Genomic DNA, 24,027 nt, shown 5'->3' on the forward strand with positions numbered 1-24,027 from the left:
CTTGAATTCCTGATCGCCCACTACCAAACCCGAGATGTCAGGGTTTTTCCTAATTGTCCTAAGTAGGGGTTCTAGGGTAAGAACGAAAATTAAGGGTGATAAAGGGCACCCTTGGCAGGTACCATTCCTGATATCAAAGGGGGGCGAGAGCACACCATTAACATTTGTGGACGCCGAGGGTGAGGAATAAAGAGAGCGGATCCATGATAACAGCGGACCTTCAATGCCCACATGGTTTAGCACTGCAAGTAACCAAGGCCATCCCACTCTGTCAAATGCCTTTTCGGTGTCGGTGGATAAAAGACAAAGGGAAGAGCATTGTATTTTAGCGTGATGAATCAAGTTCAACACTTTCGTGGTATTGTCTCTTACCTCCCTTGAAGGAATAAAACGCACCTGATCTGTGTGTATAAGATCGGACAAGAAAGGGGCTAAACGTGTGGCCAATACCTTTGCAAATAACTTAATGTCAACATTAAGTAACCAGATGGGGTGGTAACTAGTGCAGGCAGTTGGGTCCTTACCCTCCTTATGGATTACCGTAATATGTGCATGCGACATATCCTTAGGGATGGGGTTTCCCAAACCTATTTTATTCAAGGCATTGGTGAGATGGATCTGGAGAAGGGGGAGATATCTCTTATAATATGAAGCTGGAAGGCCATCTGGGTCCGGTGCTTTACTAGGCTGCATTGATTTTAGTGCCTCTCCAATTTCTTCAGTAGTGATCGGGCCACTCAGACCCTCAAGGGCCTCTCTTGGGTGTTTGGGTAGACCTGATCTGGTCAGGTATGTACGCATGGCTAGATCTAGGCACAAGCTAGTTTGGTTAGACTGTGGGAGATTGTATAGGTTCTGATAGAAGTGGGCGAAAGCCTCTGTTATGGAATCAGAGTTGTACAGAACATGGCCTCGTGGAGGCGCAATTCGGGGGACATAATTCCTCACTCTTTGTTCACGTAATGATCTGGCCAACAGTCTACCACATTTATTACCATAAACGAAAAAATGTCTTCTACCCCTTGAGAGGATAAGTTTCGTACGAATATCTAGTTTGTCTTTAAGTTTAGCCCTGGCCAGTAAAAGAGCTGAACGAACAGATCGCGCATGGGAGCGTTTATGAACCTGCTCCAGCTCGGCAATTTCCTTCAGGATCTGAGAAATTTCCAGTGCCCTCTCTTTCTTGCACCGAGCTCCATGTCTGATGAACTCCCCCCGTATCACACATTTGTGTGCAGCTCACACCATAAAGGGAGAGGCATTGTTAACTTGATTTTTCTCAAAATAGTGAGATAGAGCTAAGCTAATTTTCGAGAAAATTCCAAATCCTGCAACAGCGACTGATTGAGGCGCCATTGCCAAGATCTGGGAGACGGAAGAGGGTATTTCAAGGAGACATGTAGCATGGCGTGATCAGAAAATGTTATAGAATCAATTGAGGAAGAGGCGATGAGTGGAACTGCCGAGTGTCTTAGCAAAAAATAATCCAATCTGGAGTAGATATCTCTGGCCGTAGAGTAGTAAGTGAAATCCCTAGCGTCTGGGTTAACTGCTCGCCAAACATCTCCTAGCTAATAAGTATGAAGAAGACCTTTATTGCGACGGATATAGGAATAGGCTAGATGAAAGGTTCCCTTGGAAACATCTACAAGTGGGTCCAAAGCGACATTTAGATCTCCTCCGACCAAAAGTGTGCCCTCTGCAAAACCATCTAATTTAGATAGAATTCCAGTTAGGGCCCTCAATTGTTTACTATAGGGAAGGTATATGTTAGCCAAGGTGTACACCTGACCTCCTATACGACCTTTGACAAACAGAAGCCTGCCAGTGTCACCTAAACTAGTGTCCAGAAATTCCCAGGGGGTGGATCTAGCAATAAGGATACTCATACCTCTTGATTTTGATATGTTGTAACAGCTATGATAAGCATCTGGGTATCTGGGGGAACTAAACTTTGGTATAGCATCCCTGCTTAAATTAGTCTCTTGAATGAAGGCAATTTGTACCTTTTTACACCACAGGAGCCGGAGAATGGAGGAACGTTTCTCAGATGTATTCAACCCGTTGGCATTGATTGACGCAAAGGTAATATCGAACATAGTCAGCGCCTGTAAAAGAGCAAGATAGAGAAAAAAGGACAATAAGGGGGGGGGGGGGGGGGACAAAAGGATAGGTGGACAGTACACATAATTTAAATCAAAGAAAGACAAATATGCCTATAGGGTCAAATATCTAAACCGGCTAATCCAGATCAGATAAAACAAAATTAAACAAAACTGTGGAGAATGTTATCCACTATGCGATTCTTGGTAAGCCCAATTTGAGCGAAACAAAACTCACGGTCCAAGTAGGGGTGGAGGAGAGCTATCTAGAAAGCATCCCTTTCCCCAGCCCAGACATATTTAAACAACGATAAGAGAATTAAGAAAGGAGACACAGAGGACAGTGGAAGACTAAAATTAAACAACTACCAACGGGGAAAAAAAAAAACGTTGAACGTGTCAGTACCACACTCTGTTCTCTGTATCTACTTCCTATATAGCACAGTACAAAGTATTGTAGGTCACATAACAAGGGTTCTTCTCAACCCATAGGACCCGGAACTATTTTTGAAAAGAGAGTCCCCTATCCTGGAGGTTGTGTAACTTGGGGATGGTCTCGTTGAGGTCCACTTCTCAGTCGTGGTGGGGGCCCAGTTGCAGGAGATGAGAAGACTGGAACGTCAAGCCAGTCCGGTAGTGAGATGAGTGGGCTGTCCAGAAACTGACTAAGCTCTCCCGCCTGGTCCGGGGAGTGTAGAGCACATGTAGATCCATTTTTACGGACGATCAGGTGGAACGGATGGCTCCAACGATAAGTGGCCCCAGCATTGTTGATAATTTGCAGGAGAGGTTACAGGGCAATTTTAATGGGGAATTAACTTTTACATTTTGCATTTCATCTGACAGTTTATTTTCTTCAGTGAATACAGTAGAGAAAAAAATAGCTTAATAGCTAGCAAAGCACCCTGACTGGGTACCTCCTTTGATGGATGCTCCTAGCACTGCCGACCCCACGAACCGCCGCAGCTTGGTTGGGATCTGGCCATCTTCCACCCACCCTGGGCCCAAGACCAGGATCCAGCTTCCAGTGGGTAGAATCGTGTTGTAATCCCAGGGGAGTATAATACCGATAGCAATCCCCAGAGTAAATATAGCTGTTCCCCCCACACATAAAATGACACTCTATGTTGAGGGTAAGCTGCCGCTGGGGAGTCAGACCGACTGTCTCGATTCCCGGTAATGTTGCCTGATGCTGGGTAGTGGGACCGGCCGTCTCCACTCTCAGTGATGCTTGTTGCTTCGGGGACGAGGGACCTACAATCTCCTCTCCCTGTGATGCTGACTGCCACTGGGGAGAGAGACCGGTTGTCTGCTCTCCCAATAACATACTTGGCCGCTGGGGAGTAGGACCAACTGTCCCTACTCTCGGGAACTCTGGCTGTAGTTGTGGATCTGGGCCGGCTGCCCAGCATCCCTGAAGGGCCGGCAGAAAGACCTCGGCCCCATCTCCACCCGCCGACTGGGGGTCCTCCCAGAAACAGTCTATGAGGTCCCTTACCTCTGCAGATGGTAGTGAAGCAGGGGATACCTCCGTCGGGTCTTCCCAGCTGTAGGGTTGTAGGTCTGGGACTGCCACCCAGTTCCCCTGCAGTTTATATTGGGGCCGAATTGATCTGAGGAGGTATTGGTAATCCTGCTCCAGCTCCCACTTCCTTGTCACTAGAGATGCCAGGTCTTGTCTCACCTCTCTCACTGTAGCCCAATCATGCATAGCCTCCCTGTAGTCCTATATATCCCAGAACTGGGACTCTCCAGCATCTCCGAACTCTGGTTCTGCAAAGGCCTCAAACAACAGGCCAGGGCCATCGTAATCCTCACCCTTGGGCCTGTTGTGCTCAGCCATCCAGGGGGAATGCCGAATCGAGTACCACCAGAGTGCCTGGTAGGCATAGTATAGCCAAAGTTCCTTCCATAGCAGGCTCTCGAGTTCTGTCACCCACTCATCCAGGGGCTGCTCTCCCAGCAGGGGCATTCGCATCTGCAACCGCTGCTCCTCACTGGGGAGACTCTCGCCCTGCTGACGCTGTACATCCTCCAGGGCCTCCTCCAGTCCGGGTCATTCTCCTTATCGCTCTCTGCAACTCCCCCCTCATTACTCTGTAGAGCGCCGACACCTTCAGATTTATACTTTTTACCATTTATATAATTGTAGAACATTTTAAGGTTAGTTTTGCTCTCTTTGGCAATTAATCTCTCGGTCTCTAGTTTGGCTGCTTTTATTTGTTTTTTACATATTCTATTTTTTTCCTTATAGTTTTTCAGTGCTTCCTCGCTACCCTTCTGTATTAGTGATTTAAATGCTTTTTTCATTTATTGCTTTCTTTAAAGTTCTATTTATCCACATTGTTTTTTTCTTGTCCCTTAACCTTTTATTCCCATAAGGTATGTACCTCTCACAATTAGATTTTAGGATGCTCTTAAAAATATCCCATTTTGTGGCTGTATTTTTATTTTTGAGAACTTCATCCCAGTTAGTTAGGCCTATGGCCTCTCTTAGTTGGCAAAATTTTGCTTTTTTGAAGTTTATGTCGCGCAACAATTTTTATAATGATAGGCTATGGTGTTGCACTGTGACATGCTGCGACTGCGACATGACAATCACAAAAAATCCATCCAAGATGGATGCATGTAGTAGTGTAGTTGTGCTCTATGTGTCGTGCGACTTATTGTCGTCGTGCAGCCCTAGCCTAAAGCTGACCTACGGCAGTGAAGAAAAATGGCTGGGTTGTTATGGAAACCTGGAGTAAAGCTGTGTGTATGTGGAGACTAAGGGCCTGCAAGCTTCTATTGGCTGATAAGGGACATGTGACCGTGTGTATGGCAGTTGGAATATGAAGAGAAAGACTTGCAGGCTTGTATTGGCTAATGCTGGTCATATTTTGGGAATATCTCAGGAATGGTATGTCCTAGAGAGCTGTGAACCCCACAAGATACTTTCCAGGTAGCAAGGGATGTCTATACGAAGTTTCGTTGAAATCGATGGTTGCGTTTTTGAGTGATCGCGGAACATACATAAATAAATATATACATACATACATATATTCGTCCTTTTTATATATATATATATATATATATATATATAGATAGATAGATATATAGATAGATAGATAGATAGATAGATAGATATATAGGTAGTCAGGTTTGGTGTCTCACATCTTATATTTGCTGATTGGGAGATGACTCCTGCATCTTGTTTTCCCTCCTCCCATTCAATCCCTCCCCTTAGTAATTGTGCCTACAGTTCTATTTGCATATATGTTCTTTTCCACAGCGTATCACATGAACCATATTTTGTTTATAGCTATTTCCATTGTGAACTCATAATGATTTGATTATCTCATGTTAGATAATAGAAATATGTGTACCTGATATATCAATTCCTTATAATGGTACTAAATTATTTCTCCTTACTGAATAAATGTACCCCTTCCTTTCTATTCCTTCCCCTGATTTATAGATATTAAGAATAGAGTTAATACGTTTTCAGTAAAGTCATAAAAAATCATGGAAAAATTGCATGCATTTTTTGTGCCATGTTAACCACACCAGAACTGCTACTTGTGAAAGAGACAAAGCCTCATCTAGAGTGGGAGTTTTGACTGGATGCTGTGCTTTATTGAGCTTATGTTCAGTTAACAAGCTGATGTTTATTTTGCGTTATATGCTGGAAAAACCTTTGCTCTGATGTGCTATTTATGGACTGAATAAAAGTTTGGCCTTCTAACTCTGAAGTTACATTGCCAACTGCACCCCCATACACACAGATATCAACAACAAATACATATACAGCATATACAGAACTCTAAATCAAGCATGGCCTAGCAATCATAAATAAAATACAAATACCACACTGTACCATTCAGCACACTTAAAGGGGTTGTGTCACTTCAGCAAATTGTATTTATCATATAGAGAAAGTGAATACAAGCCACATACAGGGGCGTAGCTAGAATTGACTGGGCCTCACAGCAAATTTTTGAATGGGGCCCCCCCTCCACCACAGACACACTTCTTTGCAACCTTCTCATCCCGTGTAAAATCCACTCCTGTGGCTATTTTACACTTTTTTTTAAAAATGTACTTACTGTAAATTTTAGCATCCTTTTTTGACGATGGACACTTGACCGCTGCAGTCAATAACTGGCCGCAGTTGACACGCGTCATCTGTGTGGCACATGACCCACTTACAAGCTTCATGGGTGACACATCACTGCTGCAAACAGTTATTGGCTGCAGTGGTCAAGTGCCCTGCTGTGTGGAGACCCAGGACCTACACAGATGGCAGAGATGCAAATTATGGCGCACTTATATATACATGCACCCGACTATCCTGGCACCACTTGTGTGCATATGTAAGTGTGCCAAAGTAAGCATTAATACACAGCGCAGTAGTGGGGTGGATAAGGGAGGCTGCCATGTACTGTATGATATAATACAGAAGGATGGCAGAGGAAGGAGTGGGCAGAGGTTTGGATCAGCATGCAGCTGTCAGATAGCCATCCCAGCCTCTGCCCACCTCCTTCCTTGGCCAGCCTCCTGTACTACAGTATGCATGCTCTGAAAAATGGAAATGTGAACAAGGCCTAAGATCTCATTCCCTATCCACAAGATAGAGGATAAGTATCTGATTGGTGGGGATCTGACCACTGGAAATCAGAATGAGATCACAAGAATGAGGTGTTGGAGTCCCTGGAGTGAATGGAATGGTGGTCACACAAGTGCCCTCTGCTCCATTCAACTCTATGGGATTGCAGGTGGCAGGTCAGCACTTCCCATACAGATGAATGGAGCGGCAGCGTGCATGTTACTGCCATTCCATTCACTCTGAGGACTTCACCTTCCTAGCAGTCGGAACTCGACTGATCAGATACCTTTCCTCTATCCTGTCAATAGGGAATACTTATGACAACCCTTACTGTACAGAAAGAAACAATACTGGAATACATTTTGCGGCATACATTTAAAAAACACACTCATATATACTGTATATATAGACACACGTTTTATATACAAACATTTACACATATATTTACACACTATATATATATATATATATATATATACATATACACATAGTTACACTGTACATTCCCACACAACCTGTATATACACCAACATATATTCTCACATACACACTGTATACATACATTTACACCTACCCTTTCTCTGCAGTCTGTGAAGATATAGACAGGCTCAGTCTCTGCAGCCTCCCCCTCCTGTTAGTCCCGACTGCCAACCTGAGCTGTGTTCTATTACCACCATCAGGAAGATGGATTGTTCTATCTTTCTGTAGGGGGGTGGGGGGCAGAAGCTGGCTAGCTGCTACCAGCTAAGCAAGTGACTAATGCTGGTGGATTTTAAATAAAGTCTGCACTCCTCTGGCTGGTGAGAGGGAACTCCAGTTCTGATTCTCTCTTCAACAGTATGCATGGCTATCGGGTCCCAAAAGAGAAACCATCTCCCCTCCATGGATAATGCCAGCCTCAATGCCCCACGACACACGAGAGGAGTGCCGACTGTTTTGTATCGTTTGTAGCCTCAATGCTTAGGTAGAGTCTTAGCCAGGCTTCGTCTAAGGGGCGGGGCTACCAGTGGAACTCAAGATGCTGGCTCTGCCTCATGCACTGAAAACAACATGGAAGGACTCTCTAGGGGGTAGGGGCTATGAGAGGAGCAAATAACATGACAGGCAGTTCTTCCCAATCTATTACTGCTGTTACTGTATCTAGTACTGCTGGGGTCCCGAAGCAGCTGCTTCATCTGCTTCCCTGGTAGCTACCCCACTGGCCACATACTAATGTATTGCTGTTATCCATATTGCTTCTTTTGCTGGCGTGATTCATTTTTCCATAACATTATACATATCGTTTCCATGGTTACGACCACCCTGCAATTCGTCAGCAGTGGCCGTGCTTGCACACTATAGGAAAAAGTGCCAGCCTCTCTGGTGGACCACGTTGTGGGAGCTTACATAGGCTGGTGCTTTTTCCTATAATATACAAGCATGGCCAGCGCTGATTGATTGCAGGGTGGAAACGCGCAGTGTATAATGTAATGGAAAAATAAATCCAGCCAGCAAAGGAAGCAATTTGGATAATAACAATACATTAGTAAATGCCTTGTATTAACTTTCTCTACATAATAAATGCAATTTGCTGAAGTGACACAACCCCTTTAACCTTTTAGGGACCAGGATGCCCTGATGTGTAGTTCCGATCACCGCAGTGCGGTGATCGGAACAAGGTGCCTGCTCAAATCATTACAATGCCCAGGTGGGTCCTGTGACCCCCTCCCCCCCCCCCCCCCCCCATCCCCATGTTGGCGATCGCAGCAAACCACTGGTCTACTTGGTACAGGTTGCCTTGTACAACTCTTTTGTGCTGTCCCGGAGCACTGGCAACACAGGGAAATTTCTGCAGTTTTATGAGGCAGTCCTCAAGGCCCTGATCTTTTCTGACCTGGAAAGAGCAGGCCAGAGTACCTCGGGAACTGGAGACGCCCAGATCGTCCCTGGCCAACACTTTCCAGGCGTGGTCCCCCATACTGGAAAGAAGGGACGGTCCAAAGTGCAGAGTGTGTCACAGGAGGGGGATACGGAAGGACACCACCACTCAGTGTGACACGTGCCCTGATCATCCGGGCCTCTGCATTGACAGTTGCTTCAGGGAGTACCACACTTCCATGGAGTACTAAATTTATAATGCCCTTCCCAAATTTTAATTCCATTTAGCCACTGACAATCGAAATAAAATTATGGTTCTCAGACTTGAGACACTAAAGCAAAACAAAAAATGTTAAAAAATATTATTTTGCAAAACTAAAATAAATAGAAAAGTAGACATATTAGGTATTGCTGCATCCGTAAGAATCTGCTGTATAAAAATACCCCATGACCTAACCCCTCAGATGAACACGGTAAAAAAATAGATAATAAAAACGGTGCAAAAAAAGGTATTTTTTTTGTAACCTTACATCACAAAAAGTGTAATAGTCAGCGATCAAAAAGTCATATGCCCCCCAAAATACTGCCAATAAAACCGTCCTCTCATCCAGCAAAAAATTAGCCCCTACCTAAGATAATCGGCTAAAAACAAAAAAAACTTTTAGACTATGGAGATACTAAAATGTTTATTTATTTGTTTAAAAAAGGATAATATAGTGTAAAACCTAAATACATTTTCAAAAAGTAGACATATTAGGTATCGCCGCATCCGTAAGAATCTGCTGTATAAAAATACCCTATGACCTAACCCCTCAGATGAAAAAGTCCAAAAAATTAAATAAAAACCGTGCCAAAACAGCTATTTTTTGGCAAATTTTCCATTTTAATCCGTTTTTTCCAGTAACAAAGCAATGGTTAACAGCCAAACAAAACTTTATATTTAGTACCCTGATTCTGCAGTTTACAGATGTGGTCGTAAACTGCTGTATGACCAAACGGCAGGGCGCAGAAGGAAAGGAACGCCATATGGTTTGGGTGCATCAGGGGGGCTTCAAATAAATAAACCAGTCCAGCAAAATCTGCCTTCCAAATACCACACGGCGCTCCTTTTCCTCTATGCCCTACCGTGTGCCCGTACAGTAGTTTATGACCACATATGCGGTGTTTATGCAAACTACAGAATCATGGTAATAAATATTGAGTTTTGTTTGCCAGGGGAGGGCTGGCAGCCTTAGTCCTGGGGGGCAAATCCAGTCAAGTGGCTCATTTTAGCCCCGCCCATTATTAAAAGCCCCTCCTACATATAATAGGCCACTCCCAACAAACACTGTACAGCTGAAATTCTATTGTTGAGGCCTGTCGGAGAGGGGAGACCTGTCCTGGCTGCACTGCCTGCTTCACATTATACAATAAACAGCAGGCTACAGCCAAGAAGCTCCTCCGCTCTCCTCCCTCCCCAGATACTGCCCAGGGCTTGTGGTTCCCCCCACCATCTGCCACCCACCCGTGGCCTGCTGCCCCCTTTCGCCGTCCTCACCCAGCTCTGAATCCTCCTTCTGCAAATGGCAAGGGAGAAGCCGGAGCATCTCCTGTCCTACATAGCGCCCCATACCTCTTACATCCAGTGATGTAACCTTTGTTGTAGACGTTCTCTTTCTTTATCTTCTCCATTCAGACCAGACCACCATGATGATTTTTCTGCCATCTCCCGTCTCTGCAGAGATTGAGAAACAGACATTAGTTTCCCACATTTCCATCATCTTCACATCTTCTGAACACCCTTTCCTGCCACCCCCAATACTATACTGCAGAAACAGTCCCCCTGGAAATACTGCTACCACACAGATAGTGCCCCCAATACTGTGCCTGCTGTGCCCCCAATACTATACCGCAGAAACAGTACCCCTGAGAATACTACTACCACACCAAATAACTGCGCCCAGACACTAATAGTATAAAGATAATGTCCCCCAAAAATAATTGTGCTAAGCTGATACTATGCCAGGGTGCCCCCAAAGTAACAGTGCTCCCCAAAATCCCACCAATAGAAATAATTCTCTGCCAGAGCACACTTAGTAGTAATAATGCCCCTATAGTGCCCATACTAGTAATCATGTTCCTCATAGCCCCCCAGTTGTACTAATGCTACCCATAATATCACCTAGTAGTAATAATTCCCCCTATAATATGACAGTACATAGTGACAGCTCCCCCCACAAAGGAAAAAAAAAATGCACCCATAATGTATGCCAGTATAAAATACCCCTATATAGTGCCCCAGTAAATGCCCTCATAGTGCTCCTCTCCCCCTTCCCCATAGTGTCCCCCACAATGTGCCAGTAAAAATGCCCCTTCTTAGTGCCACCATATGCCCCAATAGTGCTCCGCTCCCCCATAGTGCCCCCAAATAATGCCCCATAATGCCCCATAGTGCCTCTCTCCCCTATAGTGCCTCCCATAATGTGCTAGTAAAAAATGCCCCCTTAAGGCCACCAAATGCCATAGTGGCCCCATAATGTGCCAATAAAAAAGGCCCCTTTAGAGCCCCCACTTCCCCATAGTGCCTCCAAATAATGCCCCTATAGTGACACCAGATGCCCCATAGTGCCGCTCTCCCCTATAGTGCCCCCCATAATGCGCCAATAATTAAAAAAGCCCCTTTAGAGCCCCCAGATACCCCCATAGTGCTCCTCTCCCTCATGGTGCCCCCCCCCATAATGTGCCTGTAAGAAATGCCCCATAGTGCCAGCTCCCCCCCATAGTGCCAGCCCCCCCATAGTGCCAGCTTCCCCCATAGCCATAGTGCCAGCTCCCCCAAAGCCATAGTGCCAGCTCCCCCATAGCCATAGTGCCAGCTCCCCCCATAGTGCCAGCCCCCCATAGTGCCAGCTCCCCCAAAGTGCCAGCTCCCCCCATAGCCATAGTGACAGCCCCCCCATAGTGCCAGCTCCCCCATAGCCATAGTGACAGCTCCCCCCACAAAGAAAAAAAAACAAAACACTACTTACCTCGATCAGCAGCGATGCAGGCCTCTTCCGGCCTGTGTCCCTGCTGTGTGCTGCCTGGCTCAGGCGGCGCGATGATAATGATGCCTGAGCCGGCCTCTGATAGGCTGCAGGCATTAGTGCCTACGGCCTATCAGAAGAACAGGGGAGGGACACGCCTCTCCCTCCCCTGCCCCGCAGCACAGGCATCTGTATCGCTGTCCTGAGGACTGCAATACAGATGAATATGGAGATGAGCGCTTCCACAATGGAAGCGCTCATCTCCTACTGCCCGCCGCCACTGCTGCCCGCCGCAATTACATCCAGGGCCGCGCTGCCTGTGGTGATCGGCGGTGTGGCCCTTAGGAATAAAAAAAATATATATATATATTATTTGTTAAAGACGGCCCAGCGGCCATTTTTTTTAGAGCGGCCTGGGGGGAAATTGCCTCCCTGCCCCCCGGCCCAGCCCGCCCCTGCTGTTAACCCTTGCTTTGTTACTGGAAAAAATGAATTAAAATGGAAAATTTGCCCAAAAAACTTTTATCTCCATTTCCCATTAACTCATGTGGAACACCTAAAGGGTTAACGACATTTGTAAAATCAGTTTTGAATACCTTGAGGGGTGTAGTTTCTAGATTGGGGTCATTTTTGGGTGGTTTCTATTATGTAAGCCTCACAAAGTGACTTCAGACCTGAACTGGTCCTTAAAAAGTGTTTTTTTTGAAAATTTCTGAAAAATTTCAAAATTTGCTTCTAAAATTCTAAGCCTTGTAACATCCCCAAAAAATAAAATGGCATTCCCAAAATGATCTAAACATGAAGTAGACATATGGGGAATGTAAAGTAATAACTATTTTTGGAGGTTTTACTATGTATTATAGAAGTAGAGAAATTGAAACTTGGAAATTTGCAAATTTTTCTAAATTGCATGACTATTAGGATGCCAACGATTAAAGGTATTGATTTAATAGTTGTATATTTAGATGAAATGAAATTATTTTGTTTTAAATATTTATATCAAGTACAGATGTTATCAGGATTCAAACGGAAGAACTACAGTATGTACAAAAATGGCAAAGTTTGTTTTTTCTTATGTATTTTAGTTATGCACAATATTTATGGGCTTTAAAGGGTTTTTGTCACCTGAAAAATGGGTATTAAGCTGGCTGACAATAGCGATGTGCTAATGTTAGCTGAACATAACTATATTAGTGCCATCTCACTGCCTAAAGCCTTTATTGAGAAAAAAACGAACTTTCATAATATGCTAATTAGCCTCTAGGAGCAGGGGGGGCGTTGAACCTGCTCCTAGAGGCTCTGTTTGCCCACCTCTTTTCACGCCCTTCTTCTCTTGATTGACAGGGCCAGGGCAGCGCTGCTCTCCTCCCGCCGGCCGTGTCTGCAGTGTAAATCTTGCGCTGTTCAGTTTTCTGGGCAGGCGCAGTGAGGGAAGCACGCTCGGCAGCTGCTGGCTTCCTCACGAATATTGAACGGCGTGATATTTACACTGCAGACACGGCCAGCAGGAGGAGAGCAGCGCTGCCCTGGCCCTGTCAATCAGGAGAAGAAGGGCGTGAATAGAGGTGGGCAAACGGAGCCTCTAGGAGCAGGTTCAACCCCCCCCCCCCGGTTTCCTAGAGGCTGATTAGCATATTATAAAAGTTTGTTTTTCTCAATAAAGGCTTTAGGCAGTGAGATGGCACTAATATAGTTATGTTCAGCTGGCATTAGCCCATTGCTAATGTCAGCCAGCTTAATACCTATTTTTCAGGTGACAGAAACCCTTTAAGACTTTACATTTTAACTAATGAATGTTGAATTAATAATGTTACTTATTTTTACATTAGGCATTTACATTCCTGAGTATGACACTGAAGCTCCTGAAAAATACAGAGGCATAGGAATCCGCATTGAAGATGATGTTGTGATCACAGAACAGTCTCCCTTCATTTTGTCTGCTGAATGTCCCAAAGAAGTATATGAGATACACCAAGTGTGTTTGCAAGGTCACTGATGTAGCTTATACTGTATAAAATTTGTATGAATTTTCTTAATGCAGAAGTGCCTCATTTAAGAAGCTACATTTCCGTTTGCTAGTAAATAATACATGCAAATAGTAAGTTGTACAAGACATAGGTCATTCAATAAACATTTATTGTCCCTTTTAATTGGATAAGATAAATTCAAACCAAATAAAACTCTACTTTGTCTCTGTCATTGGCTGTACCCACTGACTTGCAGTTGCAGCTATATTTGAAGCAGACTGAAGATTATTGGCTTCTGCCTAATTTAGGTGGCTATAATGTGGGCACATTGTAGCTTCCATATTACAGCTTCAAATCCCGGTCCAACTGTGAGCTTAATAATTTGTAGTTACAGCAACATAGTGTAACGGCAAGTGGGGATAAGAGGAACACCAAGTAAACAAACAACAACAGGTAAACAGACTAGGCCCCAAAGCTAGGGAGGAGGGAATGGTAACCTCCTAACAATCCCTGAGCCTCTCCCTGACTGCTGACAGTATAAGCAAGTCCTGATAGTGAACGAACTCATACGCTGGAACCTAAGTCATGCTAACACTGTAGCAAACCCTAACTTAGGGAGAGGGGAATGAGACAGCCGATATCTTCCACCGTTAAGGGACCAGCGTCTCCTTTAGACCTAGCAGCAACACACGCACAAAGTAGAAAACAGGAGGACTTAGCTTGATGAGCGGAAAGTAGAGGATCCACAAACAACCAGTATAGAACTCCAGAAGTAAAATATCAACCGCAACGTCAGCAGTAAGAGGTAGAGTTAAATAGAGCCTCTTAAACAGCTAACGAGCAGAACCTGTGGAGAGGTGGGATCCAGCCCACAACAACTAGAAGAAAGGAAACACAGAAAGACCTGTCAGATAGACTCACGTTCTGCAAGTCTATCCGATCTTCTCAGATCTCTCACAGGGCAGGCAGTGACACAGATCCCTATAGTTACATAGTTAATACGGTTGAAAAAAGACATAAGTCCATCAAGTTTAACCAAGGGATAGGTGGAGACGCGAATCCCAGAAGGAAATGAGACTTATATTTCTACACGTTTTCATAATCATTAATGTTGTTTACTTTTATGAATTCATCTAAACCCTTTTTAGAACTGTCCACTGTTCCTTCTGTGACCACATCCTAAGGAAGTCTATTCCATAGATTCACAGTTCTTACAGTAAAGAAGTTTTTGCTATCTGGGTTATTAGACTCTGTCAGGCTGGAATTAGCAAGGAGGCATTCACACGCAGTGTCGGACTGGGGTCCCTGGGGCACACCAGTAGAATTGACCTTTGGGGGCTCACCCTACAATTGCATGCAAATATTGTTAGTTCATTGTTAGGTCTTTATGGCACAGCAACTTTTTTTTCACAGCATTCTAAGACACACAAGTGTAGCTGATTGAGGTGTCACGCTCATGTGTGGGAGGAAAACACCACACCGAACATAGGAGGGAAAGGGGATACCGAACACTAGGAAGATGGACACCTCCTAGAGGAAACCCTAACTCCAGTCCTGACAGACTACCAGTATGAACAGGCTCTAAAGGTATGAAAGTTCATACACCGTATACCTAGAATCCTATCTCACCCTATAGGACCCTGGAACTAATGTCAGGATTGAGTCTACCTGTTCCTCCAAAGGGAAGGATGAACAGGAGTCTCCCTCAGGCCTAATGACAAACAACAGGGAAAGGCAACACACACACACATACATATATATATATATATATATATATATATACAAACCGGATTCCAAAAAAGTTGGGACACTATACAAATCGTGAATAAAAACTGAATGCAATGATGTGGAGGTGCCTACTTCCAATATTTTATTCAGAATAGAACATAAATCACGGAACAAAAGTTTAAACTGAGAAAATGTACCATTTTAAGGGAAAAATATGTTGAATCAGAATTTCATGGTGTCAACAAATCCCAAAATAGTTGGGACAAGGCCATTTTCACCACTGTGTGGCATCTCCCCTTCTTCTTACAACACTCAACAGACGTCTGGGGACCGAGGAGACCAGTTTCTCAAGTTTAGAAATAGGAATGCTCTCCCATTCTTGTCTAATACAGGCCTCTAACTGTTCAATCGTCTTGGGCCTTCTTTGTTGCACCTTCCTCTTTATGATGCGCCAAATGTTCTCTATAGGTGAAAGATCTGGACTGCAGACTGGCCATTTCAGTACCCGGATCCTTCTCCTACGCAGCCATGATGTTGTGATTGATGCAGAATGTGGTCTGGCATTATCTTGTTGAAAAATGCAGGGTCTTCCCTGAAAGAGATGACGTCTGGATGGGAGCATATGTTGTTCTAGAACCTGAATATATTTTTCTGCATTGATGGTGCCTTTCCAGACATGCAAGCTGCCCATGCCACACGCACTCATGCAACCCCATACCATCAGAGATGCAGGCTTCTGAACTGAGCGTTTATAACAACTTGGGTTGTCCTTGTCCTCTTTGGTCCGGATGACATGGCGTCCAAGATTTCCAAAAACAACTTTGAATCGTGACTCGTCTGACCACAGAACAGTCTTCCATTTTGCCACACTCCATTTTAAATGATCCCTGGCCCAGTGAAAACGCCTGAGCTTGTGGATCTTGCTTAGAAATGGCTTCTTCTTTGCACTGTAGAGTTTCAGCTGGCAATGGCGGATGGCACGGTGGATTGTGTTCACTGACAATGGTTTCTGGAAGTATTCCTGAGCCCATTCTGTGATTTCCTTTACAGTAGCATTCCTGTTTGTGGTGCAGTGTCGTTTAAGGGCCCGGAGATCACGGGCATCCAGTATGGTTTTACGGCCTTGACCCTTACGCACAGAGATTGTTACAGATTCTCGGAATCTTCGGATGATGTTATGCACAGTTGATGATGATAGATGCAAAGTCTTTGCAATTTTTCGCTGGGTAACACCTTTCTGATATTGCTCCACTATCTTTCTGCGCAACATTGTGGGAATTGGAGATCCTCTACCCATCTTGGCTTCTGAGAGACACTGCCACTCCGAGAAGCTCTTTTTATACCCAATCATGTTGCCAATTGACCTAATTAGTGTTAATTTGTCTTCAGCTCTTCGTTATGCTCAAATTTACTTTTTCCAGCCTCTTATTGCTACTTGTCCCAACTTTTTGGGGATTTTTTGACACCGTGAAAATTGGAATCAACATATTTTTCCTTTAAAATGATACATTTACTCGGATTAAACGTTTGATCTGTCATCTACGTTCTATTACAAATAAAATATTGACATTTGCCATCTCCACATCATTGCATTCAGTTTTTATTCACAATTTGTTTAGTGTCCCAACTTTTTTGGAATCCGGTTTGTATATATATATACAAAATACAAAAGGGAAAGGAAACACTAATCTTCAATGAAGCTTTGCTAGCACCAGGAACTCAGCTGATAACCAAACACAAGCTAACCACAAGTCCAACAGAAGCTATAAACCGCATAGCATAGTGGGAGAAACAACAATAAATAGAGAAGGTTTAATGACAGCAATAGCCACACCTGGGGAAAGAAGTTGTGGCAAGCACCAGAAACAACACATACATTATTTGATCCAAAAGGAAAGCATGTTAGATCAAACCACGTGTTCCCAGTCTCACAAATCTCCTGCCACCTATTGCGGGAACGTCCGTGACATGAGGGTTTGTCAGTTTTTGTTACCACCATTTTGAGGTGCATATAAGCTATTGATTGTCTTTTATTAGGGTAATATTGCTAAAAAAGAGTAAATCCACCATAATTTGTAATGCCATGCAACATATCCATATGATGTATACACTACATTATGTGTATTATTTCAAGCTGCTACTTAGGCTAACAGAACTAAGCTTAGCAATAACATAGGTAAGATATGGTAACCGAAATAAGCTTTAAACATAGTAATGGCAGAAGAACCAAGAGGCACATTTATTAAGACCGGCGTTTTAGACGATGGTCTTAAAGCCCTGCGCTGGAATTGGATCCGGCGCTGGCCTCTACAAAACTTCGGCAGGTCTAACGCCACTTCTAAATGTAACATAGCTCCCTTGCTGTCTTACATTTAGATTTTCTATGCCTAAACCAGGTGTAGGAAATGGTAAATTATACGGGCCTCCTGGCTCGTCCCCTTCCCCGCCCACTTTTTTAGATCTCGTGTGAGTGGGGAAAAGTCGCAGATTGCGTTGCAAAGGACTTTTTCGCCGCAATCTGTGTCAGAAATACGCCTAATATAGGCGTATTTCTGTTTAATAAATAACCCCCAAAGTACTGAACCAAGCTCAGTACTAACATACAATATCTGAACCTAGCTGAGCACTAAGAAATGCTAACAAAACCATGCTCAGAACCATCATACAATAACAGATGGCATCATAACCAAGCTCTGTATTTGCATAAGTCAACAGAACCAAGCGCTGTGCATAGATACCATAACAGAACCAAGCTACGTGCATGCATATGGTAACAGAACCAAGCTCCATGAATGCATATGGTAACAGAAACAAGCTCTGCATGCATACAGTAACAGAACGAAGCTCCGCATGCATAAAGTAATGGAATCAAGTTATGTGTTTCGATACAGTAACAAAACCAAGCTTTTAGATAAAGCAACAGAAGTCAGTCATATATATATACACAAGACCAACCAGCACATAAAAAATAGTGATAGTGCTGTGATTGCATATGTTCTATTAAATTGCATGTAACTGCCACACACCTAGAGGCTTAGCTCTCTCTGCAACTGTCGCACCCTCTGCACTTTGATTGGCAGGGCCTCTAGGTGTAATGGCAATGCCCCCGTTGCTCCTAGAGGCTCATTTACATATATTTAAACATTTTTCTCAACAATGTGAGCACATAGGAACATGGGACCAACACAGATGCCTTTAGCTGCCAAGTGCACATGTAACAGGTCAGCCAAAGTCATGGGTACAAATCTGCTGACAGATGCCTTTTAAAATGATGTAGGGAAGAACTGATCTCACAGGTTCCTAATAGTGAATTACAGAGCTAAATAAAAGCCCCTGGATCTTCTCCATTTAGGGCTCATGCATATGACTGTAGCCTGTTTTGTGGTCTGCAAATTGCAAATCCGCAAAACATTGATACGAGCTATAATAGAACAGTCCTATCCTTGTCCATAATGAGGACAATATTAGGACATGTTCTATTTCTTTGTGGAACGGATACACGGATGTACGGAAACGGAATGCACACGGAGTAACTTTAGATTTTTTTTGCGGACCCATTGAACTGAATGGTTCCACATAGGACATATTCTGTGTATGCCACGGAATGAACAAACGGATGCGGACAGTACACAGTTTGCTGTTCGCATCTTTTGCAGCCCCATTGAAGTGAATGGGTCCACATCCGACCCACAAAAAATGACGATCGGATGCGGAACCAAACAACGCGCCTTACTCATACAAACCCACGCAGGCCTGATTTTTTATTTTAATTTTTCAAATTCAATTTCATGGGTGTGCTACAAATAATAATTCTTATAATATAAACATTATAATATTTATATTAGATTGTTCCAAAATTAAATATGATTTGGGAAAACCTGTGAGGCACACTACTATTTTATGTTATTTATGTTTCTACACATAAAGGCACACTTTTATATGCAACATGGCAGGCAAGCTTTTAACTACATAGACACACATTACTGCTAGGGCTCAACTGGCGTGGAAAGGATCATTGAATAGCGGTGATCCCATAGAAATGAATGGGATCACTGAGGCAGTCGCAAGAAATCCAGCCGTATTTGATATCCCATTGCTTTCTATGGAATCTCTGCTACTTAATGATCCTGGCCACAACAGCTGTCGAGTGACCAGTGTCGGTGCTACAGTTAAAGTGAATGGGGTGACTGTGAAGTCACAACCCCATTCACTTTCATTAATTGCAATGTAGTATTGTGTTGCTGTTAGCCCTAACACACTTCACAGGCAGGCATGCTTTTACACAAAATGACATGGTTTTACACACAGTTTTTCATATGCAGGCACCCTTTAACACTGCACTACATACTGAACAGTATATATTTCCCTTACCTACTTCCTATGGTGGCCCTCTTTGGCATGTGTATTGTGGCTGCAGCATAAAGTTTTGTCCTCCTCTTGATCATAGCAGCAGGGCTCCATAATGGTGTAAGCAGTTTTTCCTTACTGCATAGGAAGTCTGATAAAGTGGAGGAGAGTCGGTGAATACTTTTGATTGACAGGGGTTTGTCCAGTCAGAACTACCTGTCAGTGAGCTTATATCCATATGTTCTCATTTTCTCAAAAATCACGGCAAAAAAGGCAGTGTTTTGCCACAATTTTTTTGAAAATGAGAACATGTGGATCAGGACTCCAGATGGCGACTAAAACAGTCGCCAATGCGCCTTAAAATTTGCAGATGGCGACAAGACCTTTTTAGTCTGTTTCCCCCCCAAAGCCTCTCCCCCCCCCCATTATCACTGGCCACAAGTGGTCGTCGCCCCCCCCTCCCCATTGTTATATGGTGGCCAAAGAATCCCATCCCCTTCATTGGTGGCAGTGGCAGATTACACTGCTGGGGCTCAGATTGTTACCATGGCAGCCAGGACGCTACTGAAGCCCTGGCTGCCATGTTCAGCTCCCTGCTGCTGTGTGCACAAAGCACAGGGCAGCAGGGAGATGTGTGACATCCTATTCACCCTGATAGATCTCTATCAGGGTGAATAGCACAAGGGATGAAAAGATCCAGTTTCTAGTCCCTAAGGAAAGAAATGGTTATTAAATAAAAAGTAAAAAAAAAAAATAAATACTAAAAGTTTAAATGGCCCCCTTCCCAGTTTTACATATAAAATTTACAAACAATAAAGAATAAACATATTACATATCGCCACGTCCCAAAAAGTGTGAGCTATTAAAATATTAAAAAATATTCCCGCTTGGTGAAGGCCGTAACAGAAAAAAAACCTCTAAGCCACGCAATTCGCCATTTTTAGTCACCTTGTCCCCCAGAAGATGTCCCTGGATGTGAGAGGCATGTGGTGCTGTTTTTTCCTATATGTAGTGCTGGCTCACTACTGTCACCTGCGTCTCATCTTCTCAAAGTCCTTTTTTTTTAATTATATACATTTTAAATTTGGCGACTAAAAAATGTAATTTGGCTCCTAAATTTTTTAGTTTAGGAGCCAATGGCTCCTGGTCATTTTTTTTTGTCTGGAGCACTGTGGATATAAGCTGAGTTCTGACTGGACAAACCCCATCATTTAAAAGTACCCACAGACTCTCCTCCACTTTATCAGCCTTCCTATTCAGTAAGGAAGCACTGCCTGTACTACCTGCTTGGGGCAGGAGGGTGGGCCCCAAGTGGTTGACATCTTTGTAGTTTGCGGCTAGGGATTGTACTGTAGATATGTTCAGGGGAGGGGCCAATAAAGACAGGATGCAGGCCCCTCCACGCAGCTCATGAGCATCTCAATCTTGGTACTGAGTGCCTGCAACTGACAAATGGGAAAAAGGAGGCAACAGAACACGCAAAGGTGGGATCTGAGGGCTGAATGCATACAATGCAAGTAAATATGTCAGTTCCTTTACAGAAATGACCTTAATTGAAACTCAGTCCTCATTTTCTGTTTCATCACTTCTATTTTTTTAGTATTCATGCAAGTTGTTAATGTCTGTTCATGGGCAAAGCGAGGTAAAAACTTCATCTTAGGTTACATTTTGGAAAATCTGCATGTTGCCTATGGATTGATTACATTTGGTTAAAATTAGTAAAATTTACGACTTTTACATACAGACTGGGGCACGTAAAATATGAGGCATGTGGTTTTATAAATCTCATCTCCGAACTGCTGAAATTTTCCATGCAGAAAACCAACAAAATTATTTGGACAAAAAAAATTGGGGGACCTTCACATTACACCTACTTGAAGATTTTGTCAAATTGTAAGGATATCATTAATCCATCAAAAAGTGAAATTTTAGAATTGGGGAGTTTTGGGCTAGATTGAATGGTACTTTACATCTTGCCTCCTCCCATTTTAAGCACCTAAATATAAAGATTGGTAGAATCCATGCTAGTGTTTGTTCAGTTGAACTATCCACCTATTTTTTAAGAAAGTCATGGAGGAATTAAATAAATTACATTTACCCTTGTGTTTTCAGGCAGATTCCATTTAACATGACTGTATATATCAGTTTCATACAATGCCTCTCCTTCTTAAGCATAAAGATGTTATATAGATTATGCTTAAGAAGGAGAGGCATTGTCTGAAACAGGTTTATTGGTCACGTAACCCTGGATAGCTGGACAGAAACTTATGTTTTTTGAATGGGTAGGTGGGTGTTTGGCTTTAATGTTCCCAATATTAGGGGTTATAACCATTCTTGTATTATGCGGCATATTATGGACTGGGTTAAGTCTGTTTCATGTTATTCAAGCCTCCCTTTGGAGGAAGCATTGGAGGCCCCTTAGAATTTGAGGTCTTTACTTCACACAAAATATGCTTGTTACCTACAGAGGTAAAGCCGTGTTTCCCTGGGAGACAGAAGTCTGGGCACAGGAGTCTTAGGAGTTAAAATTACATTTATATTCCCCCTTTCTATGCAATCTAATGCTCCGTTACATTCACTGACCTGCGATCCCTGTGATAATAATTCATGAATCAGCCACCGGAAGTAGAAGCACTGTGCGCAGTGAGCCAGTGGCTGCTTCATGAATTATCACAGGGATCGCAGGTCAGTGAATGTAACAGAGCATTCGATTACATTGAAAGGGGGAATATAAATGTAATTTTAACTCCTAAGACTCCTGTGCCCAGCCTTCTGTCTCCCAGGGAAGCACGGGAGGCAGAAGCATAGCGTCTGGCTGCACAGCCTGTCTTTTCTAATCGGAGACGGATGGCCCTTAGCAACGCTCTTTTGAAAAGTGCTGCTAAGGGCCATTTCAGCCCCAGTTTTCTACCATAAATAAACGTTTTGGCTAAATAAAGTCTATTGCAAAATTGTTACCTATCACTTGCCCTACACTTTAGCAAAAAAAATATAAAATATGACAGTTATCCTTTAACAAACCTTTATTTCAATTTTCCAATAAGTATCCAGCATATCAGATACAGGAAAGAAGAACCACAATAAATATACAAAGAATGGCATACATGTATGGTGTACTGATCGAATGGGAGCTATGTCCACTCAATCAGTACAGGGCCCTGGCTGTTACTGACAGCCGGGCCCCTACTGTATTTGCCAGAATCACTGAAAATACTGATGCTGGCAGATTAACCTCTTAACCACTTAAGGACCACAGGTTTATACCCCCCTAGTGACCAGGCCCTTTTTTACAAATCGGCACTCCACAACTTTAGCGGTTTATTGCTCGGTCATGCAACTTACCACCCAAATGAATTTTACCTCCTTTTCTTCTCACTAATAGAGCTTTCATTTGGTGGTATTTCATTGCTGCTGACATTTTTACTTTTTTTGTTATTGATCGAAATTTACCGTTTTTTTTGCAAAAAAATGACATTTTTCACTTTCAGTTGTAAAATTTTGCAAAAAAAACGACATCCATATATAAATTTTTCTCTAAATTTATTGTTCTACATGTCTTTGATAAAAAAAAAGTTTAGGTAAAAAAAAAAAATGGTTTGGGTAAAAGCTATAGCGTTTACAAACTATGGTACAAAAATGTGAATTTCCGCTTTTTGAAGCAGCTCTGACTTTCTGAGCTCCTGTCATGTTTCCTGAGGTTCTACAATGCCCAGACAGTAGAAAACACCCACAAATGACCCCATTTCGGAAAGTAGACACCCTAAGGTATTCGCTGATGGGCATAGTGAGTTCATAGAACTTTTTATTTTTTGTCACAAGTTAGCGGAAAATGATGATTTTTTATTTATTTATTTTTTTCCTTACAAAGTCTCATATTCCACTAACTTGTGACAAAAAATAAAAACTTCCATGAACTCACTATGCCCATCACGAAATACCTTGTGGTGTCTTCTTTCCAAAATGGGGTCACTTGTGGGGTAGTTATACTGCCCTGGCATTCTAGGGGCCCTTATGTGTGGTAAGTAGTTTGAAATCAAAATCTGTAAAAAAATGGCCGGTGAAATCCTAAAGGTGCTCTTTGGAATGTGGGCCCCTTTGCCCACCTAGGCTGCAAAAAAGTGTCACACATGTGGTATCGCCGTACTCAGGAGAAGTTGGGCAATGTGTTTTGGGGTGTCTTTTTACATATACCCATGCTGTGTGAGAGAAATATCTCGGCAAAAGACAACTTTTCCTATTTTTTTATACAAAGTTGGCATTTGACCAAGATATTTATCTCACCCAGCATGGGTATATGTAAAATGACACCACAAAACACATTCCCTAACTTCTCCTGAGTATGGCGATACCACATGTGTGACACTTTTTTGCAGCCTAGGTGGGCAAAGGGGCCCACATTCCAAAGAGCACCTTTCGGATTTCACAGGCCATTTTTT

General features: G+C 43.2%; 1 protein-coding gene across 2 annotated transcripts in view; it reads left to right on the plus strand.

Annotated features, from left to right (window-relative positions):
- The window catches only part of XPNPEP3 (X-prolyl aminopeptidase 3), a 720,273-nt gene extending 706,545 nt beyond the window's left edge, over positions 1-13,728 (plus strand). For both annotated transcript variants that reach the window (XM_040406553.1, XM_040406552.1), the window contains one exon: positions 13,379-13,728. In XM_040406553.1, the coding sequence (XP_040262487.1) occupies positions 13,379-13,545 (167 nt within the window). In that variant the 3' untranslated portion in view covers positions 13,546-13,728. The remainder of the gene's footprint in view (positions 1-13,378) is intronic.
- The last annotated feature ends 10,299 nt before the right edge of the window (positions 13,729-24,027 follow it).

This window comes from Bufo bufo, chromosome 9, assembly GCF_905171765.1.
Source record: "Bufo bufo chromosome 9, aBufBuf1.1, whole genome shotgun sequence".
Classification (NCBI taxonomy): domain Eukaryota; kingdom Metazoa; phylum Chordata; class Amphibia; order Anura; family Bufonidae; genus Bufo; species Bufo bufo.